Source organism: Brachyistius frenatus, unplaced genomic scaffold (genome assembly GCF_029030835.1).
Source record: "Brachyistius frenatus isolate BFR_SWC_R1_liver_20210118 unplaced genomic scaffold, ASM2903083v1 Contig_7, whole genome shotgun sequence".
Taxonomy (NCBI): domain Eukaryota; kingdom Metazoa; phylum Chordata; class Actinopteri; family Embiotocidae; genus Brachyistius; species Brachyistius frenatus.
This window is the reverse complement of record NW_027210606.1, coordinates 2564854-2589391: the sequence shown is the minus strand read 5'-3', so window position 1 is coordinate 2589391 and position 24538 is coordinate 2564854. Positions and strand designations below refer to the sequence as shown.

The 24538-nt window shown below is 42.7% G+C and overlaps 2 protein-coding genes across 2 annotated transcripts in view; both read left to right on the top strand.

Annotated features, from left to right (window-relative positions):
* The window catches only part of LOC138615751 (extracellular serine/threonine protein kinase FAM20C-like), a 32376-nt gene that overhangs the window by 6046 nt on the left and 1792 nt on the right, over positions 1-24538 (top strand). The gene's annotated exons all lie outside the window — the stretch shown is intronic.
* On the top strand, positions 630-24325 carry LOC138615621 (dynein heavy chain domain-containing protein 1). Its single transcript, XM_069689372.1, has 43 exons — positions 630-1037; positions 1452-1649; positions 1758-1961; positions 2088-2198; positions 2401-2554; positions 2723-2974; positions 3339-3482; positions 3949-4105; positions 4339-4490; positions 4605-4848; positions 5087-5244; positions 5917-6042; positions 6211-6487; positions 6631-6758; positions 7212-7410; positions 7498-7589; positions 7703-7910; positions 8069-8194; positions 8320-8417; positions 8513-11666; positions 11758-11878; positions 11974-12133; positions 12236-12518; positions 12615-14163; positions 14293-14398; positions 15230-15344; positions 15448-15634; positions 15974-16076; positions 16376-16504; positions 16752-16943; positions 17128-17547; positions 17634-18057; positions 18409-18507; positions 18604-18780; positions 19591-19769; positions 20122-21138; positions 21231-21405; positions 21525-21608; positions 21954-22170; positions 22270-22361; positions 22438-22587; positions 23024-23646; positions 23777-24325. Exons 1-43 carry the CDS (start codon positions 667-669, stop codon positions 24203-24205), a joined length of 13584 nt encoding a protein of 4527 aa, XP_069545473.1. The 5' UTR covers positions 630-666; the 3' UTR covers positions 24206-24325.

The following is a 24538-nucleotide window of genomic DNA, read 5'->3' as shown; positions in this document are numbered from 1 at the left end:
CTAGTCGTTTTAAAAGTACGGATTGAGCTTCAGGACAAGACGCTGGCGTCTGAAGTTCAGCAGGAAGAACACGTGTTCAACCTCAGCGTCGGTTCACCGGTTTCCCGAGTTAACTTCAACAAAGTTAGTTTATTACGTTCATGTTTACGTAGAAATGGTCTTCCGGTGAAAACAAGCCATGTTGGTGTTTGGTTGTTCAGGGTGTGTTTTACATTTGATCTGGAGACTCTTTTACTCACGTTTTAAAGTCTCTGAAAGTGAGTGACTGAACGAGGATGGTACTCAATTAGAGACTGTTTTCATCTGTAGGAAGATGTTTCCACCTCATCCAAATGTAAGCTGCATCATATTTAGATAAGAGAAAATACTTGTTTCTATTCAGTCGCTTCCTTGAAAACTGCTCAGAAAAGAGTCTCCTCATGTTGTTTAACTCCTCAGAGTCTCCTGGTAGTTTCGTTTCTGTATTAAGTTTTAAAATCCAGCCTTGTTTGTGTAATATAGCGAGTTAACAATACATGTTAAATACAGTATTCAGGCTGAATTAACATATTTGTTTTGGTGTTTTTTTCTCTCCAGATTTTCCTGTGTAAGTCCTAATGTAGACTGGCAAAGACAGATTTTGTGATCCCCAAACCCGCTGATGTTATACGTAGAGACATAAGCAGCATGTTCGCTGCCTCTTCAAAGGAAAGATCCCATGTTGGGTCTTCTCAGACTTGTGGCAAAGACATGACAAGGCCCGGATCCAAGGTTAAGAAAAAGGCCCATCCTCCAGAGGTGAGTCTTCCTCCTCTGTGCCCGGAGCCGTCTCGCCTGTCGACACCCTGTGCGGCCAGGCCTCTGTTCAGAGATACCTCCATCCTCAAGAGTGAGCGCCCCGACAGACCTTTAACAGTGCTGGATCTACCTGGTCTCGTCGCCCATGTGCAACCCCTGAGAGCCGTAGGTCACACAAAATGGACAGAGGGACCTCGACTGATGGCCTCGGCGTCAGGGACTGACATCCCTGTCAGAACTACTCCGTCGACAGCACAGAGGTAGACAATGATAATCATTTCTGAGGTTTGATTTTGACTTAATACACACATGCTATGTGATTTGGGCATGACTGCCATTCCTGATTTAGTTTATGTGAACTGTTGTTGTTATTTATGACATAAATACAATACAGTTGTCACACTCCATCAGAAAATAATGAATATGATGGACATGTGATGGTCTAGGTGAGTCTTAGAAGGCACTTTTGACACAATGCCTGTTGGAAATAAATATTTCACAGGCAAAATGTTATACCTGTATATTATAGGAACTCTGTCACCCTGTCTGATGTTTTTATTTAGTTCCCAAGGTTACACAAAGCTGACAGATTTAGCTTTCAACATTTACTCCTCAAGCTTTTTGAACCCCGGAGGAATTTCTTTGTTGTTTATGTTCTGTTATTGTTCTGTCAGTTTTACAGAGAAAGATGAATCAATAAAAGTCCCAACGTGTAAGGACAAAAAGATAATGATCCTGAAAGATGGGAAAGCAGCCGACCCAAATACATTTCCTCTCAGTGGCGCAGAGCTTGTACAAATCTTAGCCCAGAAACGACACCTGGGAGACTCTGAGGTTTATTACCTGAAAGAAGTGGATGGGGATGCTTACAGGTAAAGTTCAATGAGGATCATCATCACCACGACATTTTTTTGTCATGTAGTAACATTATCCTGCAAACAGGTAAGATATGAAATGTCACATGTCTACTTTTTTCATAGACCTTATGACCTGCGAGTGGTCCATCCCAGTGAAGCTGGTTCTGAACACTACATCTTCACCCCTCGTATTGTACTACATGTGACAGAGGCAGGTGATGGTGGACTTGTCAGTGTGGCCCAGTGGTACAGAGAGCATGTCCTGTGGACAGCCTTGCAGAAAGTCCCTTTTTTCAGGGACTTCAGACTGCTGAAAACGTTTGCCCGGTAATAAATATTCACTGTGCTTTATGTCTTGTTCACCAATTACTTATAACTAATATATATAACTGTCCTATTTTTTTTTTTTAAACTTCTTATTTTACCTCTATTGTGTTTTTTTTTGTGTGCCAGGTGGCATAAAAACATACATAACATCTGTTTTCAGCGCAAGTGTAAGAATCTTCAGGATGTGCTGCTTATGGCTGTACCTCAATTCAGAAATGCTCTTCATGTGTTCACCAGGTGAGTTCATGCTCACCTCACAGTCACAGCACTAATAGTACCTGACCAATGTCAAGTTATACATTATGGTTTAATACTTCAGGAACAAGCAGGCCCGACAGTGGTTTCAGATTTCTTTAGTGATTGGATCTGACTTTGAGATAAAGTCTGGGAATGATGTTCAGCTTCAGATTATTCAGTAATAATACTGTATGTTTTACAGAGTAATTGAAGAGCTAAAAGAGACACACTGGATGCCTCTTGACTCTAAAACCTATACATTGTTGGAATTCAAGAATCTACTGATAACCAAGAATCAAGAGTGTCTGCAGATTCTGGAGAAGTTATCGCAGTATCACACCGTCATCCTGAATACGGTATTTCCTTTTGTTTTTGTCACTGTTGCAACCTCTAACCTTTCTAAAGAGTAATTTAGAAGATCAATTACTGAGCAACTTTGGGCATTTTTCATGACTATAATTTAAACTAAAAAAGAAGTCTGCCATTTTCTGGAATCATCTTCAAAGATACTTTTATTTTCTCAGGTGAAAGAAGGGAGCTATAAAATACACCAGGAGCTGCAGCGACACCTTAAACTTGCTCGAAGACCAAACAGAAGCAATGAACCTATTCACCTGCTCCTGGCTCACCGGCACAAGCTGAAGAAAGAGTTGGCCCGCTCTGAAAGCAACTTGCAGAAACTGGGAAGATTCGCAGCACTCGTCCATCAAATGATTGTGCAGAGTCTCGTCACAATCATCCGACAAGATGCCATTTCTTTTCTCCATCTTCTAAAGGTGTCAAGAGAACATTCATGAACTCTATTAATGGAGCAGTGACCCACTACGGTCACATAGACCTTTCTGCCAGGAAAGATTTGTTGATTTAAGGCACAAGAGCCTGAACATTTTTGTCTTTAACACATTAATTGGTATTTTTCAATGGTTTTAAAACATTTTTTAAAACATTTGTTTCCAATAGAGAACTATAACAACCTGCTCTTAAGCTAACCAGAAGAGATAGAAAAATAAACCTGAAATTACCATCTAAAACACAGCTGCTACATAGAATAATAAAGGAAGCATCATTTAAAGCAAACTGACAATGACTTAAATCTATATTTAATGAAATGATTCCTATAAATGTACTTTTGTTTGTTAGAGGAGGACATCTCAGCAGTGCTGTCTCTTCCACACCGAGCTGTGTTTCAGTGGCAACAGTCAGCTGACTGTGGATCCACCAACACTTCTGTTCCAGGAAGCAGTGAGTGAAGCCCTCCTGACCGCTGGCAGCTCTATCGTTCAGGTAATTTACACATTTCCACAGCTGCACTTGTTGAACATCACAGTATGTTTCAATTGTTGGCCCTTGATAGTTTTAGTGTCACCGGAAATGTGCCTCATATTTTTGTCATCTGGTCATGGTGAAAAAAAAATTATAATGCCATATTTCACTTTTGCAATTCATTATCTAAGCATTCCTTAAAAAGGGGTTTGTATGAATAAAATGACTGGATTAAAACATTTTGAGTGAGAATCTCCAAGAGGTTAATTTGCACCGGTGTAAAAACTGATATTAAAGTGATATTGAATACAGCATCGGTAGGAAAATCCAACAGTTATGGATTCATGATGGATTAATCATTATTTCCATTTCATCATGTAAATCTTTTTATGATTATATAATATTATATCTGTTTAATGAAGCAGTGAATTTACAAATGAATGAAGGAATTTATCACCACACTCATGACACCTTCCTTCCCTGGTAGATGTGTGACAGTCATGGATTCTTCCTGGAGATCAGCAACAGTGTGTTCAGCTCTACTCAGGATTTAAAGTCTGACTCCAGCGATACGGAGCGCTCTATAATCACAGGTTTGAAATTAAAACATTTTACTGTTCTGATTCTGTCTAATTTGAGCTTCTGCTGATGGAAACCCGCAGTGTTTGAATGAAAATGTGCCTGAGTCTGGTCTAAATATGTCTGTTGAATGAAAACAGCCAATAAACAGAATATGTTCTGATACCAGAAATTATGTCAAGATCTGATTCATTATGGTTTTGTCATTTATTCCTTTTGAAGACATATTAAAAAAAAAAAAAAATGTCATTCCTAGGAGAGAAAAACATTGATGGGATGATTGGTGGATTGCTCATAGATACGTCAGCTCGCTGGCTGCTTCTGCCTAATGAGACTTCTCAGATGGTGCACGGCTGCTACTGTCCTCTCTCCAAAGCACAACTCGAGTGGCAGATAAGCATCAATGATGTTACGAAACATGTTGTGAAAGAGCAGGCTAACATCATGCAGGCAAGACTGTCACTTCCAAATCCAATTCGAGCTGATGATAATGCGCAACCAGTAATTGTGTAAAATAATTTGCACACCCGTGACCTGAAGTCATTTTCACTGATGTCTGGACAGGAAGCTGAACTAGAAATCCAGCAGCTGTGTGAGACCTATGGATGGTTGGAGGACGTCCATTTGTTTATTAGTCAGTGGGGTCAAGCCTCTTTGGAATCCATGAAGGGTCAGCCGGCTCTACTGTATGACGAGCACATTAAGAAGGTGCGACACTGGGCTGAAAGAATCAACGCAGCTGACTCATCAATCTTTACCTCCAACCAACTGTTCATCATCCACTTCACCCATGTCAAGGAAACTCAAGGTATGTCTGCATTGTTTGGAAGTTAAAACTCATCTCCAGTATGAACTGAAGACTTGAATTCCTATTCAAGAACCCTTCTTTGGTCAAATCAACACATGCTCAAACCTCAAAGAAAGACTTCTTAATGGTTTTAGAAAGTTATAAATAGCCTCTACGGTCTGTTAATGGGTTGAAAAATCTATTGCTTACTTTCTGGTCTTTCCGATAAATGCTCTTCTCTTTGTATTTGTTTCTCTAGTGCAGCAGCTGAGGCTCATTGAGGAGGACTTGTTCGAGCAGCTAGTTGAACAGAAAAAGCTGCTCTCAGAGAGCCTCACATCAGACTTGGAGAGGGCTACTGATGAACACAAGAAGGAACCGCCAGACTTACATGACTTCTCAATATACGCTCTCAGGGTACAGAAACTCTTTAAAATGACATTTGCATGAAAAAAAGTCAAATAGAAAAAAAAAAATAATGTACAGAAAAGGTAGACAGCTGGTAATGCAAAAGAAATGATACAGCTCAAAGGGTATGAGAAAGATCTCATAAAAGACAATACAGGTTTTCTGTGTTTCACCTTAACAAGCAGGAGCTTTCAGATCCTCTTGAGGCTCCTCTTTTGGTCACACATTCACTTGAACTGAATTATTCATCCCAAACACTCCCTGCCTTGTCAGAGAAAATGTGTTCTGAATATAGATTCCATTATCCAAGAATAACAGGTGATACTCAGCGCATTAAGGTCTCCAGTGCTGTTGTTTGAAAGTGCACAAGTGAAAAGCTCTATAGTGCATTCCCATTAGTAAGTACTCTAGTGTGATGATTAGTTGTTATGGTATATTTGAATTAACGTACTCAATCAGCCTGTTGGTATTAAAAGGTGTCTTAGTCCTGTTAAATGTTTGATTGTATTAAATAGTCTATGGGACATGAATCTCCCCGAGTACTGAGCTTTTTCATCTCTAAACATCAACATTTGAAGGTACATTCTTTTGGCCCCTGAAACCTTTGGGATTGGATTGGATATATTTTAGATCACTAGTGTGAAAACTGAACAAAAAAACAAATGTTTCTTCTCTCCGTAGGTGAGGGAGTCTGTGAAAACGTTGGCTGACACTCAGAAACGTTTGGAGTACATTCTCTCCCTCCGTGACACCATTTGCATTAACTATAGGAAGATGACAGAGGACGAGCTCACTTTGGAAGAAAAGGTCTGCAGGCAAACAAGTGAAAATGAGGCCATAAATAACCCCATTATACTGTAGTTGTACACTTCAGTGTTGTGCATAGTTTCTGAACATCACAGCTGTTTTGATCAGATCTCAGTTGGCTATTTTTTCACTGCACTGTTTGTGCTTCTTTTTGTGTTCTATATTTAGATGCTGGCTTTGTGGACTTCCTTTATTCCCCTCTTGAAGCAAGCAGATAGCCTTGTGCGCCACCGCCTTCCTTTTATGGCTGACGCATTGGACACAATGTTCTCATTTTTGGTCTGTGATTTTAAAAGTATGATCTCTAATGCTACATCAGGACCCTTCCTTGACCCGTGCCAGAACGCCACAGAGATGCTCTCCAAACTGAAATACATGTGCTTACGTGTGCACTCTCTCCATGCAAAGATTGAACAACTTCACAGGGCAAGTCAAAACATGCAAGGTGAGGTGATGTAAATTGTTGCTATACACTCCAGGCTTAAAATATGTTATTTTACTTTTTTTTTTGTATTTTTGGCTTTAATCACTGCTAGATTGAACAAAAAGAAAAATAATCAGTCAGATTGTTCTGTTGCCTCCCAACAGAGAACACAATGGATTTGACCATTTTGACAACAGATGTTCAGAAGGTCGTCGCCCGTAAAGAGTTGTGGGAGCTGATAACTGTGCACAATACATGGCTGGAAGAATGGAAACAGCTCCATCTTAGTGAGGTAACATGTCAAACCTTCCCCGTTTTTGCTTCATGACAATTTGATTAAATATGTTTGGCATTGAGGCAAAGATTTGTATGCATTCATGGGGATGATACATTCACAAATTAGTTTAAATGAAATGGGCTCTCATCTTTATTATTTGCCTTTTTTATTCCTTTGGGACAAAGAAGTAGATGAATGCATGGTTACTGACAAACACAGTACACCTGATAATACATTACATACATAGATTAAACTTGATGCTCTGATGGATGTGTTAAGAATGTGTATCGTTGTAAAATTTTGAATGTTTTGTGGTTATAACAACCCCTGAGCTATTGCCTGGGTGATCTTAATTAACTCATGTCATTTTATTTCATGTCAAAAAAGATAACTTTCTTTCTCTTCATCTGTTTGCTGATCTGTCAGCTTTATTGGGACCACTAATAATTTGAAGTGTCTTCCTGTCAGGTTGTGATGTCACAAGCTCAGGAGAACATCGCTAAGTGGAGGGAGCAGGTTGAATCTTTGAAAAATACCATACCTACCCATGATGCAGTGCTGCAGGAGACTTTAGGGATCCTGGAAAGCTTAAGCCATCAGCTTGTAGTCATGGCCAAGCTGCAGAGCCCCACACTTAAAGAAAAACACTGGAGAGTTATTTTCCAAGGTGAGAGGCTCTCCCCATGTTGAATTATATGCGTACTTTGTTAGCTACGGAGTATTTAAAATGATCAAAATGTATTCTGTCTGGCAGACATGGGCCTACAGTATGTCCCAGAGAAGAAAGTGACTGTTGGTGATCTCATGTCTCGACAACTCGACCTTCACCAGAAAGTAATAAACAAGGTGAGTACAGGAGAGAAGTTATATCCAGAGCATGTCGTTGAAACATTTGCTTGTGAAAACAGACTCAATAAACAACTGACTTGAGACACTTCCCACATCTTTTCCTCTGTCAGATATGCAGAGATGCACAAACAGAGTGTTACATGGAGCAGACCTTTCTAAAGCTTTGTCAGAGATGGGAAGACCGACTCTTTCACTTGGATGAATTCACTCTCCCTGTTTGGCAGCACTGTGAGCCAAAAAATGAATTAACAGAGAAAGAGAAGCTAAATGTTCCAACTTTCAGTCAGCGCTGTGACGATGTTCTGTTCACCGTCACCGGTGAGACCAAACAACAACCTAGCAAATGAATCATGTTGATGTCGTCACTGCTACAGTCACTGTTATTCTTACTTTGGCTCCCCTGCTAGGAGGAAAATGTATACAAGCAATATCTTCCTCACATATTTCTGGGGTTTGCCATGTGTTTTCTCACTCAGGTCTGGAATCCGTCTGTGCTGAGCTAGAGAACGATTTGATGACTCTATCAACCATGTTGGAGTCTCCATACAGTGTTGAGTTTCGCCTGCAGTTGGAGGATTGGATTCAATCACTGAAAGAACTGGGTAAAGCGGTACATAGAGTAGTAATAAGAAAGATTTTGTATTTCTTCTCAAGCACAGAAAGAAATTGAACAGACTTGCAAGAATGCAGTGCACTGATTTTTCTCTTTTCCTTTAAATATTTATAGTGAAGCTGCTGGATTTATTTGAAAGATACCAGCAAATGTGGGCTTTCCTGTCTAAGGTGTTTTGTGAAACATCCATCAGTGATCAAAGAGTGGATCTTGTATGTTACTGCACCATTACAAACAAACAGGCTTTAATTTTGATGTAAGTTTAAATATTAGATTAATGTGAACTTTCTTTTGTATTTTTCCACAGCTGAAGCGTTTTCAACCAGTTGATGAGACATTCAAGGAAATATGGCACTCTATATCAACTCATCCTCATGTTTTGAACTTTGTTTCCACCACGACAAACGACAGATTTCATGGAAATGACCTTTACCAGATTCTCTTTGATGATTTGTCTACAATGGAAGTAATTTCCAACCAGATGGCGGATCTCCTTGATGCCATCCGTAAACGGTGTCCGAGACTGTGGTTCTTGAGTGACAGGGAAGTGATGCAGTTACTCTCTTTTAATCCACCACCTTTTACACTGCAGCCCTTTGTATGCAAATGCTTTAAAGGGGTTCGTGGTCTTGAAATGGACTCTGAAAAGCCATCAAAAACAGAAGATGGAAACAGCTGTGAGGCTACGTCTGAACGCCGCATACAGATGAAGGTGCTCGGTGTTTTTGGCGGCCTCCAGGAACACTTTGCCTTTCTGTCTCCATTGAAACCAAACCTTGACGCCTTGGTTTGGCTTTGTGGTTTTGAGAAACAGTTGATGTCCACCATGGAACAGCTCATTAAACAATGTGCTGCTGTACGAAAGCAGCTTGAACCGTCCTGTGAGGATTTGGCATGTGACAAGAAAGTTAGAAAAATCCGGCGCAACGATGCTGACATGATGAAACATGGACAACCTGCACTGGAGCTACTTTCTCAATATCCTCTCCAGTGTCTCCTGGTGGCTGAGGAGGCAGTGTGGTGCAGTGTTGTTCCACAAGCTTTCCAAGAATCGAATCCAGTGAAGCTGAGCCACATGAAAGCATACAACTCTGCAAAACTAAAAAACCTTGGCAATTGTATAAGGGATGGATTCACAGAGTCTAAAAGGGAATCTCTGGTTTCCAAGTACACAATGATGTGTCTGGGTGCTTTAGTGCAGATGACAATGAAACATGGACAACAACTATCTCGACTCACGAATGTATCGTGTGAGCTGGAATCGTCTTTTGAGTGGCTGAGTTTGATGAAGTATCACGTAAACTCAGAAGATCTGAATCTGAAAGGCAGAGATGATCCATCATGTTATGTGGATGTTTTGGGCCATCGATACGAATATGGCTTTGAGTATTCTGGTCCAGAAGATTTGATGATGGCGCATACACCTTCCACAGATCAGGCCAGACTGGGAATTCTCCTTGCTCTGAAAAGCTACAGATGTATGTTTGTGAGTGGGCCTTCCATGTCTGGAAAGAAAACGGCTGTGGTCCATTTAGGAAAAGCGATGGGACGACAGGTTGTCGTTGTACAGTGTTACCCAAACATGACCCCTGGTGTTGTTCAGCGGATGCTGCTGGGTGCTCTCCAGACGGGTGCATGGCTTCTGCTCACCTCTGTGGACTTCCTAACACAAGGTGTCCTGTCATTACTGGGACAACATCTAGCAGACATACACCAGTCTTTCTCTGAGTTAAGAAGTAATCAGAACCAGAGAATACATGAGGAACCAGAGGGTAAAACTGCTGATTGGGTCACAGGTTGCACAAAGGTTGTTGATCCAGAATTCCACATGGTACTTGGAGGGAAAAGCATCTCTACCAGCCTGAGCTATGGATGTGTTCTCATCTCGTCAAAACCTTATTCATCCAAGATTCCAGAGAGTCTGCGATTTGCAACCAGATCCGTCGCCTTAACACATCCAGACTACAGGATTATTGCAGAAGTAATGCTGACCTCCATCGGTTTTGCAGATGCCATGCCATTAAGTCAGCGTCTGGTGTCCCTCATCAGTCTGGCCAAAGATTCCCTCTGCTTACCTGATCTTTTCACAGATGATCAGTGCTGCTATCTCATTCTCTTGCAAAAGATCATCTCTTCTTCTCAAATACACTTCGAACAAACTGTAAAGCAACGGAAAATTACAAAGGAGGCTAAAGGACCAGCTGCAGAAAACACTGACCTTACAAACTCAAAAAATTTGCCTGTCCGCCTTTTTGAGGAGGATGGAAAAGAAACTGAGAAGCTTTCAAAGCTACGCACTTCTCATTTGGCAGTTATACAGAGTTTAATGGAAGAGACAGCCATTGTCAAAGCGATTCTTTCTGTCGTGACACCTGAGCACAAGAGAAACTCCCAGTTCTACAGCCTTTTCAAGGACGCGTTCCCTATATCGTGTCAGTTTCCACTTTTCCAACAATATACCGCAGAAGCAGAAAAGAACCAGCTTCGAGATGCACTTACAAAAGAATTACAACAAAAGCAGTTTTATTGTGACACAGAAATTATTCGCAGTGCTCTTACACTCTACCAGACCATGAAATCCTCTCAGGCATGTATGCTCATAGGCCTCTCCGGTAGTGGAAAGACCACCTGTTACAAGTCTCTAGCTGGAGCATTCAATAATCTGGCTGCCAAGGCAGTGCACTATGGATGCGAAAATGACAATATGATTAAAAGAGATACTCCACAGGCAGACCCACAGATCTCTGCTTCAAACTGGAGCTTTGTTGACACTTTGGTCTTATTCCCTAATGCCATGACCCACGATGAGATGTTTGGCTGCTTCTGTGGAAAGAGAGGATGGCAAGATGGAGCTGTTGCAAAGGTGCTGAGAGATGCTGACCGCCGTGAAGGCAAGTGTGCTGAAGTCTGCAACAATAAGAAGAAAAGTGACGAGACATCAATAGTGACGTGGCTGATAATGGATGGGGAGCCTGTGGGGCCGCCTGGCTGGTTAGATTACATAACCACACTGTGCAATTCTCAGGATCCATTTCTGTCTCTGGCATCAGGTGAAACACTGCTATCTCGACCACACCTCAAGGTACTGATGGAGATCACTGACTTACGAGAGGCGAGTCCGTCTGCAGTGACCCGCTGCAGCCTTGTTTATTTCACTGGTACTGATTTGTGGAAAGCTGTGTGGAAGAGCGAAATGGATGTTCTCTCTTTTGAACACAAACTGGATCAAGGAATCGTAAAATTGTGGAATCACCTGGCTGACGATCTTTTCTCGAGCACACTTAGTTTTCTTGGGCAGGAGGCTTTAACGTCTGCAGTCCATGTTGAAAGAGGAACTTCCAGAAGCACCACGTACGGACTGCAAGAAATCATGTCATTTGTTCGGATCCTGCGGGCACTCCTACAACATTTTGGGAAGGAAGGAGAAAAATCTGAGGGAATACCACAAATAGACAAAAGAGGTATAACAATTACTCATAGACATAGAAGCTTGTGAGAGTGTTTGTAGTTCTGTCACTTTTATTAAAACTGCATGATTTACTATCCCACCAGGTATACCTGCACACGGAGCAAACACACCAGGCACAGAGGCCCCAAGTAAACCGGAGCTGCTCACCAGGAACCTTTTTCTTGTGGCTTATATTTGGGGATTTGGTGGGCATCTGCATTCTCGGTATAGAAATCGCCCAAATATGCAATATTAGTAAATAGTTGCTTTTAATACTAATATCTGTAACCAATGTTCTTCATATTCTGTTTCTACTGCAGCCATTGGCCACAGTTTGACTTGTTAGTCCACCGAGTGCTGTTTACTTGCAGGTACAAAATTGTGGTTCCAGATGAAGAGAGCGTATTTGAGCACTTTTTTAGCATCGACATTACAGTGTTCCCCAAGAACACACTGTTGACCAACTCCATCATTGCCAAGGTTTGTCCTAATTGTTGTACTTTTTATTGTGAAATTACATTATACGTGGTAATCACTAAATTTAAATATTTCATCTCACTTGTCTTACATGTATTTTAAAAGAATGAGAAATACAGGTATCTTCTGACACTCATGTTGGAGGCAAACCAGCCAGTGTTGCTTGCAGGCGATCCCGGTTCTGGAAAAACCACCCTGTGCAAAATTTTGCAATGTTTTTACAAGCCACACATTCACCTACCAGCCAGTCCTCTCCTGAGCTCCAGAGACCTGCGCACCATACTAAACAGCATCAGCTTCCAGAAGAACTGCGGGGATGCTGTAGGTTCTATGAAAACACAGCCTAGCCTATATCTGTTTGTGGATGATCTGCATGAAGCCCCCTGTGGTGAGTAAGGAAATTTAGCCTCCTATCACTATCGTGAATGAATTTAAATCAGATTTTTTTTTTCATAATGTGAATGTGTATCAATCCTCTTGATAGATGTCTTTGGGAAGGCGTCAATGGCTCTAGAGACACTACGGCAGAGTATTTCAAAGGGAGAGGTTCTAACATTTGACACCTTCAAATCCTGGAGATCTGGAACCATCACCTACATGGCTACATGTTGTGTCTCTGGTTTGGGAAATCGCCACAATAATGTGATATCGTCACGGCTCTCACGACTGTTCTCTGTCTTTGTGCTCCCCGGTCTATCTGTCGACATCATCTTGTCTATCCATTCTCCTTGGTTAAACATGTGGCTCGGAGGAATGCCACTTAAGCACAGTGTTGCGGAAATGTCAAATTGTATCATCACTGCGACTAAAAATCTGTATCATGCAGTATGTGACAAGTTTCAGCCCACTATGCAGAGGCCCTACTTTATATTCTCCCATCGTGACCTTCAGAAGGTGTTTCGGGGGATGAGCCTGTGCCAGTCTGACATCTCAAACACAGGGACCATCCAGAAAAAGGAGAATTCAGAGTCAGGCTTCCCTCCAGTCCCACCTGGGCCTCTAACATCAGCTCGTAACATCATACATCTCTGGATGCATGAATGCATGCGCACTTTCAGTGATCGGTTATGCTCAGACGATGAAAGACAAACTCTTGTGTCACTAATAGCCAAGACAGCAGCAACACACTATGGAAGTAAACTGGTTGATGAAACCCACCCTGACATCTTAGACGGGTCACTCACTGCCACAAGCCTTGCCGTTCACGCAGTACCCATTGACACAACATGTACCTGCCAATCAACAGGTGAGACTGCAGACACTCTAAATCTGCCTCAAGAGCCAAAACCAGCTGGCCAGTCGGAGCTGAAGAAAGCACATACGTTGACTGAACCTTCCTCTGTGTCTGGAAACATTTGCTTAGAGGAGGAAATCCTAAAAACTCACCATCTGCAACCTCTGATTCTTCAGCACATGGAGGACATAATGGCGAGGCTTGTATACGGTCCTGACCTCACTGAAGCCCGGAAGTCTACGAATCAGCAATACGATTTTAAATGTAGTTCTTATCTGGAGCAGGACTTTGATGTACTACTGCACGAGATGATAGCACTCATGGGCAGTAAGGAGGAAGATGAAGGACAGAAAGTTGATAATGACTGTAACATTCCAACCAGGTACATGGTACACAGACAGGGACTGAGTCAGCTGACACATATCCTCCGGGCTTTGCTCCTACCAGGAGGTCACGGAGTGCTGATTGGCTCAGACAGAGGAACCGGCCGCAAAACCACTGTGCGTTTGGCTGCTCATCTCGCAGGCTGTCAGTTGATGGAGTTACATTCAGGTAATGAGAACAAGTTGCATGAAATCTTGAAAGAAGCTGGGAATCAAACCAGAGTGGGTGGAGTTAACGTCATCATACTGGTGCATGAGGACATCAGTCAGCCTGCCAGAGAACAGTTACTGGTGGCGATGGCCCAGAGAGTTTACCCGGCGCTCCACACAGAGGACCAGCTGACGAACCTCGTTTGTGAAGTGACACCTGTGAAATACTCAAGAAAATACCTCAGGGACAACTGGATGCTTGAGAAGTAAGATTATCTATCACTCATAATGCTAGAATTCTGTTGGCTAGTTGTGTTGTCACGACTCAACCACATGATTTGGTAGGTAACGTGTTTACATTGTAAACCACATTGGGTCTGATTCTTTTCTTAAAGGTTCTTGAGCCAAGTCCACAAAAATGTCCATGTGTTCCTGCTGATGCCTCTAACAATACCAGACAGCAGTGAAACACCCGCCAACAATGAAACCCAAAGATGGACTGTAAGTATTTTCATTGAATTACTATATAGGCCATTAAAACGGTGTCGTAACACCATACTCGACAACAAAACTGAAATTTTTCAATTCACCTTCATAAAAGAAAACAAAAAGAAAACAAACAAAAACAAAAATCTAACAAAAATAGCAACAACCCTTGAAGGAGGCACAGGACCAGGGGTTTGGGTGTAATTTCTAAGGGTGGAGAGCAGTTTCTCGGTTGTGGGGATTAGTAATGGGAGGGATGGTTTCCCCAGATCATACATTTAAAGTTTTATCGTGACTATTTCATAGTTATTATGAATTACTGAATGTTGAATAGAATGTTTGACACAGCTTTGATTGTCTTGCCCATACATATAAAATACAGCAGCCAAACTAAAAAGTCTCTTTAAACACCAGACAGAATGTTGCGATTCTTCAGAGGAAATTACATATGTCTTTTTACTTTCACTGAAAATGAAGATGCAGCAACAGTTGTGGTTCATCCTGAGCATTGCCTGTTAGTGCCAAATAATTTCAGTGGATAAACTTGGAATATGCATCCAATATCCCACCTGTTAACTGTGCAGAAAAGCTGTTAGATTAATATCACATTCAGGTAGGATTGCAATGACGAATCAGAAGGTACTGATCATGAAGTTACTTCTGCTACGCTACATGCAGAAGTTGCACACATCCCCTCTCTTAGGGGTCAGCATGAGACAGCCAAAACACAAATAACAGAATCAATGTGCACCACATTTGGATTTTAGACCATGGTCTTTTGAATACACAGTTGTGCATATTCACTGCACCATTCAGGATGTAATTTTGTCTCTTTTTATGATCCAGGCGCAGATGGCCAAGGCCCTGAGGCTGAGCTGCTGCGTGGAGCTGTACAAGCCGTGGTCCAACCATTCTCTGGTGGAAGTTGCTGCTCAATGCCTCAAAACCATTACTAGTAAAAGTAAGTCAACACTCACTTTGTTTTAACCACTGTTTATCGGCAGTGGGTTTTTTTTTCCGAGACTCTACAAAGACATTTCCTTTTTGCTTTTCTTTTTATGAAGTGACTCTACAGGCCTCAGAGGCCAGCCTGACCGTGGCCATGGCAGGAATCCATCAGTCTGCATGTCAGTATGCTTCTGTCCGTCTGAGAGCTCACCCGTTCAACCCCAGGACTTATATGGAGTTCATGTCACACTTTGGTTGCCTGTGCAGCCACCTGCACAAGCAGTGGCAGAGCAAAATCAACAGGTAGTTCTTTTTAAGCCAGTAAGGTTGATTTTTGTCCTCTTTTCCTGCCTGTATCTCCAGGATTTCCCGTCCTGATGAGCACGTACCAACACATATTTATGACGATATGTCTCTGAGCTAGTGTTATCTGATGTTGACCCTAAAATATACTTACAGAAAACACAAACATGTTGGATACACTGTAATTTATCATCCTGTCCAACACAGCTGCAACACAAATTGAACACAGTAACCATTCCAGTAGACTGTACAGATCTAAATGATATTTTCTTGACACCCTATTATGTGTAAAATAGAAATACACATGCCTGTCTGCAATTGTACAATTTTCTTTTTCAGACTTGCCAGTGTTTTGTCTCATCTGCATGTCCTGAAAAACACAGCTTTGCAGCTTAAACAGTACTTAATGAAACTGCAAAAGAAGTTTGCTGAGACGCAGGAGGTAATGTATGCTGAATGCTCTGTAAGTCTTCCACGAGAGGTTGTTTTTCACAGTCAAAAAGGATCGAAACAACTTTCAGAGGCTTAAAGATGCTGAAGAATCGACTGTGATCCAAGGAATAGTGTTGATTTTAAACTAAGAAACTCTTAAACAATATGTTTTTTTAAAGAATCAATCATTTTAAAGTAATCCTGTATATGTAGCCTTCAGTTGAATATTCAGTGCTGTAACATATTTGTGAAAATTACTTATTTAGACATACTCATGAAGGGTATGTCTCCCTCCTCTGTATCCTGCAGCTTGAGAAAGAGCTCCTCAGAGTTGTAGATGATCTCAAGAAGCTGTTTCAGGACGCCTGTGAGGAATGTGCACTCGAAGAGAAGAAACTTCGTTACATTGAAGAGCAGATTGATATCGCCGAGAAACAGGTAAGCTGTTTTTCTTTGTCTCTAAATGTACACATCCAAAATCCTGTAAATACTATACATCATATACTTAGAAGAAGCAACACACATTTGTGAACAGATTTCATTATTTATTTGACCTAATTAGCATTTATATTATCCCATCTGAGGTTGTTTGTTCGGGTATGTGTCGGCTAGTCACATCCTGTAAAACACTTCAGAACATCATTTAATAGAAATGTGACCAAAAAAAAAACCTTTTTTTCCCCAGATGGAACCTCTGTTCATGGCCTGCCGCAACCTTCTTAAGTGTTTGAATGCATCTGACCTGGAGGAGGTGCGCCACTACAGAGATCCACCTGACGGAGTGGTGAAAATCATGGATGCCATTTGTTTGCTGTTTGATCAACCACCTGGCTGGGAGAGTGCTAAACACCTACTTGGGCAATTAAACTTTTTCCAGGTGTGTGAACAAATATGTTTTCAGTGCATTAAATAAATAAAGTATTACATGCAAGCTAACAGGGTTCTGAAGTTGAGTCATCTTTAATCATCATCATTACTTTGGCACTGTGTTTTGAGTTCTTTATAAATTGAGAGGCTGTTTTGGTGCTTGCTCTCTTGCTAATATATCTTCTTTTTCCCAGGAGCTGGAATTTTTTGACCGCTACAGCCTGACGGATGAGCAGCTGCAGCAGCTTGGAGAGATAGTTCACAGTCCCCTGTTTGTACCAGAGTTTGTGCGAGAGATCAGTAAGGCCTGCGAGTCCCTGTGCCGATGGGTCCAGGCTGTGTATGAGTGCTGCTGTCTGCGGCACCAACTGCTGGTCAAGCAACAGTGGGAGATGCTGGCTGTACAGGTGCGAGGTCGATGGGACCGGGCCGAGGAGCGCAAGAAGCAGGCATGGCGTCGTCTACAGGATGCTATGCTTCAGCTGCAGTTAGTACAAAAGGACCTGGAGGAGCAACTGATAGAACTGAACAAAACTGAGATCTTAGAGAGAGAAGCTGCGGCTGCTGACAGGCTGGTGGAGCGACATGTCAGAGATTGGAGCGCTGCTGCTCAGGTAGACTTTGAGCACAGTGCATGCCACATTTTGTACTTGTTTTTATGACATTTTATCATCTTCAATTTTCTCTGTTTCCCCTTCAGGAGGCAGAGTTATGTGATCGAAACGTAGCAGGTGATGCCCTTATCCTGGCTGCGACCATCTCATATCTCGGCCCCTTTGGGCCTGATGTACGCAGCGAACTGCTGAGCAAGTGGAGGGAGCTATGTCAGACAGGAAGCGTCGACATAAACCCTGAGGACCCCAGAACCTCCCTGTTCACACACTCAGGCTCTGCACCTCTTTCAGCCTCTCCTGGTTTTCCCATCCCCGTGACTGAGAGGCCGCAGCTGCCTCTGTGTCAGACATTAGGGATGAATGAACGGCAGCTTGAAGACACTCGATCTGCCACACTGATGGTTAAGTTGTTGCTGTGGGGCTCCAAAGGCACCTGTGTCCAGCACTGGCCTCTCCTGGCAGACTCCCAGCAACATCTGGAGATAAGCTCTCAAAATGGGCTCATCGCAGGTTGGTCCTTTGATTCAGAAAATGTGGTTTCCTTTTACCTTATAAAATATTAGAAATTAATGACTGAAGTCATCAACACTTCTTTTTTGTCAGAGCAGATGTGACAGATCCTCAGACTATTCACTTTACTGTGATCATATTACCTGACTGAACAAGTGTTATGAGGAGAAACAAAGATAATTAATGTAGGAATTATATACTGCATCTTTATATCTTTATTTTGTATGCAGAGCCTTGTTCATTTTTATGTTGCGATCTAGTGTCGTTGTAAAGGATAACATCTAATCCATCTATTGTAAAACTGTTTTGAAAATATTTCAAACCAGACCCTGATAAATGTCTGCTCTACAGGAGAGAACGCAAAGCCTGAGAAGGAGACCGAGTTTGGGATGGTGGTTTGTGTGGATGATCCCGAGCTGCTGAACAAGCTGGACCAGGCTGCTGAGAAAGGTGAATTAGTATGCACTACGCCAAAGAAAAAGACATGCTATTTCAAACTTATGTGTTTTTTCAGGCTTATACTCATTGTTATGTTTTGTTCTCCAGGTTTGAGAGTCCTGGTTACTCATGTGGAACGTACAGTCCCGACTCCTCAGTTTTTGGACAAATTGTCACGCCCTGCTGGATGTTGCTTCCCAGGATTAAAGCAGCCTCTTCGGCCGGACCACCCTGACTTCTGCCTCTATATCAACACCCATCTGCCTGTCAGACTGCTTAGGAGAGGTAAGAATGATTAGCACAGTTCTCTTACCTGACATTTTCCTTTCACGAGACTTGTAGGCTGAGTTCCTTAATGATCCCAGTACAACAACGAAATTTTTATATAGCGCCAAATCACAACACAGGTTATTTCATGGCACTTAACACATTAAAGTCCTTACAGTGGAACTTTACAACATTAAACAGAGAAATCATTCAAGTCTCCAAAATGTTCATGTGGGAAAATGTGTAAGTGGGCAGGGGTTCTTCTACTGTTGTGGGTCTGTGTGTCAGAAATTATAGATGATCTTAAAAACATATTCATATCTATATACCCAGAGGAGGTTTTGGTAAAACAAACAGCAGGTAGACAGCCGACGTTCCTCTTCAGTAAACAGCTGCTTTAGAGCCAACAGTTCAGATTACAGTTTGCAAGTAAATCTCTCCTCGTTTCTGTTCAGTTCAGCTGCTGAATTTGGAAGAATCATGTGGGATACTTTTTTTTTATTGGATAATAATTATATTGCTTATTCATAGGACGTCAGCTGATGAGTCAGTCCTTCGGTGTGACTCAGGACACAACATACTGCTACTGTAAAAGACCCAAGTGAACCAGAGCACCTCTGAATGGCGTCTGAGCGATCGTATCTCAGGGAATCTTCAATGTGTACGTTCACACCTGTACTTAGAGCTGTCCGCTTGTGATCGGACGCGAGATGCATTTTAATGCAGGTGTGAACAGGACCGAAGTGAACTCAACACTCTCGTTGAACTGACCCCTTCTTAACGTATCGTAAAGTAGTCTCTGAAGGTGTCTTATCTCTCGTTCCACAGAGATCCATGCATCCATCTTGGCTCAGGTACATGTGGTCGATCTCTCCCTGAGCTCAGAAGAGATCCAGGAGCTGATGCTGACACAGCTGCTGCAGTCTGAGTGTCGAGAGCTGCTGATTCAACAAGCGCGGCTCCAGAATTACAATCAGTTGCTGAAGGAGAAACTGGCCGCAGAAGAGGTGACTAGACCAGCCTTTAGTATCATAATAAGATAACACTGTTTGTGTTATGCGCCTGAATCACTCTCTTAATTCGAGCACCGTGTGGTTGCAAAAGCATGTATTTCACAAGTTTTTGAGTCCGGTTGACATTCGGTTTGTGTGCTGTGTAAACGTTATTGTTTAAGGGCTCCATATACCAATTGTGGATCAAATTGAGGAGGTATTTTGTAGGCTGGCACTTTGAATTTAACTTATGCCCTTAAATTACATTATAGCAGAATTCAGTGCTATAAATATATAACGTATAAAGTATAATAAAGTGATAAATAGTTTGCTGTACATTTGTTTACTCTAAACAATCTCGTCATAGGATGCTTTGATGGACTACATCCTGCAGTCGGACACTTTGCTGCTGCAAGACCCCAATTTTGTCCCTCGTGTAGCTGCTTGTCAAGATGTAATGGAGGAAGTGCAAGCTGAGGTCAAACAGCTGAGTGAGGAGCTGGAGCACCACAAGTCCATGCTGGCTGTTCCCCGACAGTTAATACGGCTGACTGCTGCCCTCTACCAGGCACTGCAGGCCGTGTCCCGTCTCTCGCCTGCCTACTACTTCTCCCTAAGTGGCTTCATCACAGTTATGCAAGCTGCTTTCACTGTAAAGGGCAGGCCATTAATAACATGTGAAAGTGGGAAAGAGCCAGGGAGCACAATAGCAGAGATCATGAATACGATGGTCGTCCGGCTGCTGGTACAATACAGGCCGTGTCTCTTCAAGAGCCACGCTGCTGTTCTAAAGCTGTTGGTGTCTTTGGCTCTGCTCCAGCACAACCAGCTTTGCTCTGAGGCCGAGAGGTCGGCCTTCCTCAGGGGCCTCGAAGACATTGAACCCTCTGCAACCAAAGTAAAAAAACCCGCCTCTCCTCCCACTGTTTCTCCACCCAGCTGGGTATCCCCTCATATCCACTCTGAGCTTGTCTGCTTGGAAAGAATCGCCTGCTTCAGAGGGCTGATTGATTCACTCTCCACCTCCCCTGTACAGTGGCAGGAGTACCTTCACTTCCCTTCCTCGACTGTGGCAGGACCTGTTCCCTGCCGCTCACACTCCCATCTCTCATTCCTGCAGCGGGCTCTCCTCTGGAAGACCATGCTGCCAAACTGCCTGGAAGAACTAGCTGATCTCATATACGCCTGCCACCTCTGCCCGTCAGAGACAGGAGCGACTGAGATCCCTCATGCTGGGAACCCAGAGGCCCTCTCAAGATATCTTGTCAAACATGAGGGACCCATCATTCTTACGCTGCCCAATCTAAGAGGAGATGAGCGGACAAGCATCCAGCCTCTTTATTTAATCAACCAACTGGCCCGCTGTGTAGCAGAAACAAAAGAGGTGACCACACACACACACACACACCGTTGTTGTTGTTGTTGTTTCAACTTGTAATGCAGTGCTTGATGTTTGTTTTAATCAATATGTTTTAGGTTCAGGTTAAAGTCATTTCTTTTGGGACACAGTGTGACAGCAAGCTCATCCTTTCAATGCTGAACAAAGCCGTAAATGACGGCCACTGGTTGGTTTTTAACAACTGTCATCTGTTGGAACAATGGGATGATAAAGTGGTGGCTCACCTCAGTCAGGTGATTTCCTCTTCCAAAGGTGTGTGGCCCATCAACAATCAGTTAAAATACACGTGTACCATTTGTTGTCATTAACAAATGCTTGCAGCTCAAATTACATCTCAGTCTCTTTATTTGTGTATTTACCTGCTTTTATAGCTGCCACAGACGAGCAACTCCGGATTCACCCGTGCTTCCGATTGTGGTTTATAACTCAAGAAAATGCATCTCACTCCATAGCAGGTAGATCTACTACGTACTACATTGCAATTACTGCTCTACGTAAGTCTTCCTTTCTAGGTCAGCAGTCCAATCAGTATTTACTGTTCCCCTGGTACCAAGCTCTTAATATTGTTCAATGCAGAGTGTCAGTCTGATCCATTACCTTTCACATTAATAATATACTCAGCACATTAGTATATCCAGGTTTCTGTTAATACAACCTCACAATCTGTTGTGATCTATTTCTGAAATGCAGGGCTGTCTGATAGTGATTGGAGTTACTGACTCATTTATAATCCTGGTTTTGCTCTTTTTGTAATAATTATGATGATTTTGATGATGATTATAACCTTTATCATCAAACAGCTGCAGTGCGAATGTGCGCCCTGCCTCTGGTCTGTGACTCCGCCCACGACCTGAAGGAGGAGCTGAGCTGGTCTTTGGGACAGGAGGTGTCCGTCACTCAGTCACCGTCACGGTCAGGCGTCGGCATGGAGTTGCTCCTACGCTGTGCAATCTTCCACTCCGTCCTGCTTCAGAGACAGAACTATACATGTGCAGGCCAGGGAAGAGTTTATCACTGGTGAGGAAATGGGTTCACATACTGTAAACTGTTAATCATGGAGGGTAGCAGTGTTGCAAAAATATTTGTCATTTTTTGTGATTTCTCTCTTTTTTGAAGGAGTCAGGAGGACCTCCTTGCTTTAGTGGATGCACACATTTGCACTGCCAGTCTCTGCCATGACCAAGTTAAGGTTTTGCAATATATAGCAGGTGAGGCAACATTAAAGGTCAAATGGTCTCACTCAATTACTGAACACTTTAACTGTGTTGTACTTCCTGTTCTCAGTGAATCTGGTGCATGGTGGCCACGTGATGGACTCTGCAGATTTGGAGGTGGTGGAGAGTGTTGCCAAGACTTGCTTCAGCAAAGTGTCACCCTTGTCGGGCAGTGGGCCACACCTCATTTCAAATATAATCAGAAAAGCTGGCCACTATGGTAACAAACCAACTTTTTCTTAATACGCTGCACAGCATCCAATTTAAATGACGTGACAATATTAACAGACAATGAATACATTTTAGACGTATACAAGGGGCAATCAAAAAGTTCAGAGACTGTCGCACACAAACAAACTGAAGCACTGTGGCACGCAACTTCAGCACCTGAGTTACACACCTTTTTGTGAGCAGTGGTGCGTGTGCAATTCCCCTTCAACTTAAGCTTAAGTTCTTAAATTCGCCTTTCCTACAGAGAAAGGTACATTAGTACTGCACCAAAATGAGGCTACATTCTTACGTTGATACAGGCAAGTAGTAAGGAGGAAATGCATCAAAGCCAGTGTTTGTGTGTGTGTGTGTGTGTGTGTGTGTGTGTTTGTTGACTGTTCTCTGTGTACATGTAAAATATTGATTTGTGTATTTTATGTCCTCAGATTTGTCAGGGCTGTTGCGGGTTTTGGATCCAGGTCTTTGGGATTCAGCAGTCATCAGTGACCCTGTTATGTTGGGCTTCAGTGTGGATATGGCAGCTGAGATAATCAAGATCAAGAGCCACAACCTGAACAGACTCCTGCAGGCCTCCCAAACCCCTGTGGGAACATTATGGAGCTTCAGCTCCAAACCGAACCAGCTTGCCGTACTGCCATCCTACAGCCAAGCTCGAGACCAACTGCGGGCTCTGGAGAGTTACCTCTCACGCAAGAAAGACGGCACAGTTTCAAATGCCGGAGGCGTTTCTCACCATCCCCTACGTGACTTCTTCCAAGCTGAGTGGGATGATCTAGTTGATTTGGTGTCCTTGCTCCTCTCGCTGCTCCAACAGCCTGTTCAATACATGCTGACCTTCGCTTCCTTCCACGAGCTCGCTGACTTGTCTCGCTTGGAGAGGAGGGCAGAGTTGCTCGGCGTTTATCTCTGGCACCACAGTGCTTCGGACCCACCGAGTGCCTATCGACTGTCTGCTTTCAAAAATGCCACCGGCTTCCTGGTGGCGGTAATGAGAGATGCCGCTCAGATAAATCATAAATATATCAGTGACATAATGCTGCATTTCCAGGTAAATCATACAATTAAATGACATTAAAATGAACTTTTAAATTTGGAACTCAGTCGATAGAACGAGTTTATTTCTCCAAACATGTACGCTTCATTCAGGATGTGAACTTATTGTGTTCTTGTCTCTCCAGGTTCTGTGTGATCACACATACCCGGCCTCACTTCCTCTGGGAACTGTGTATTTATGTGGTCTGGAGCTGAAAGGAGCATCGTGGGATACACAGCTAGCAGCCCTACAGGACACACACTCCTCTCAGCAGTGTTCACTGCCGCTTCTTTGTGTCAAGGCTAAAGTCAGGAGCACTGACACTGCTCTAGACGCCTCGTGTTGCAAAAGTTCATATCTGACAGATACCAGCAATGTTCAAGTAGCAGGCGTCTCCCCATCGACTGGCCCTCAGTTACCTGTCTACCACTGCCCGCTCTATCTGGATGAAGAGCAGCGGAGTGGAAGCCGGGCACTGGCTGATGTTAACATTATCACAAAGGTTCCCCTTCATGCCAAACTAAATCCTGTTTTGTGTAGTTTGAGAAGGGTGAGGCTAGTGAGTACACTCTGACTGTATTGCTGCTTTCACCTGCTGTGATGAATCGAACTGATGCAGAAGTACATCAGAAATCTTGTATACAGCATTTCATTAGGATTGATGCTCATATCAGTTTGTGAACCTTTGAATAAATTTGCAATTACACTATAACGTCTGTTTATTTCTTGTATTTTTGTAACTTTTGAAATTTGTTTTTTTATTCAAATTGTACACACTATCATAATGTCTTAATATCTAACTGATCCTGCCTGAAAGAGTGGAAAGTTCATGTCTGAATAAAATGTGACTCGGTCTGTTGATGTGATGTCAGAACAGATTCAGAGGAATCTGAATGTTTCGCACCAC

Excerpts from the sequence above, each read along its gene's own strand:
- LOC138615621 (XM_069689372.1), top strand. The coding sequence starts at position 667 with ATGTTCGCTGCCTCTTCAAAGGAAAGATCCCATGTTGGGTCTTCTCAG. Across the intron at positions 6,488-6,630 it reads GGCAAGTCAAAACATGCAAG|AGAACACAATGGATTTGACC; the intron begins GTGAGGTGATGT and ends GCCTCCCAACAG. Across the intron at positions 23,647-23,776 it reads ACATAATGCTGCATTTCCAG|GTTCTGTGTGATCACACATA; the intron begins GTAAATCATACA and ends TTGTCTCTCCAG.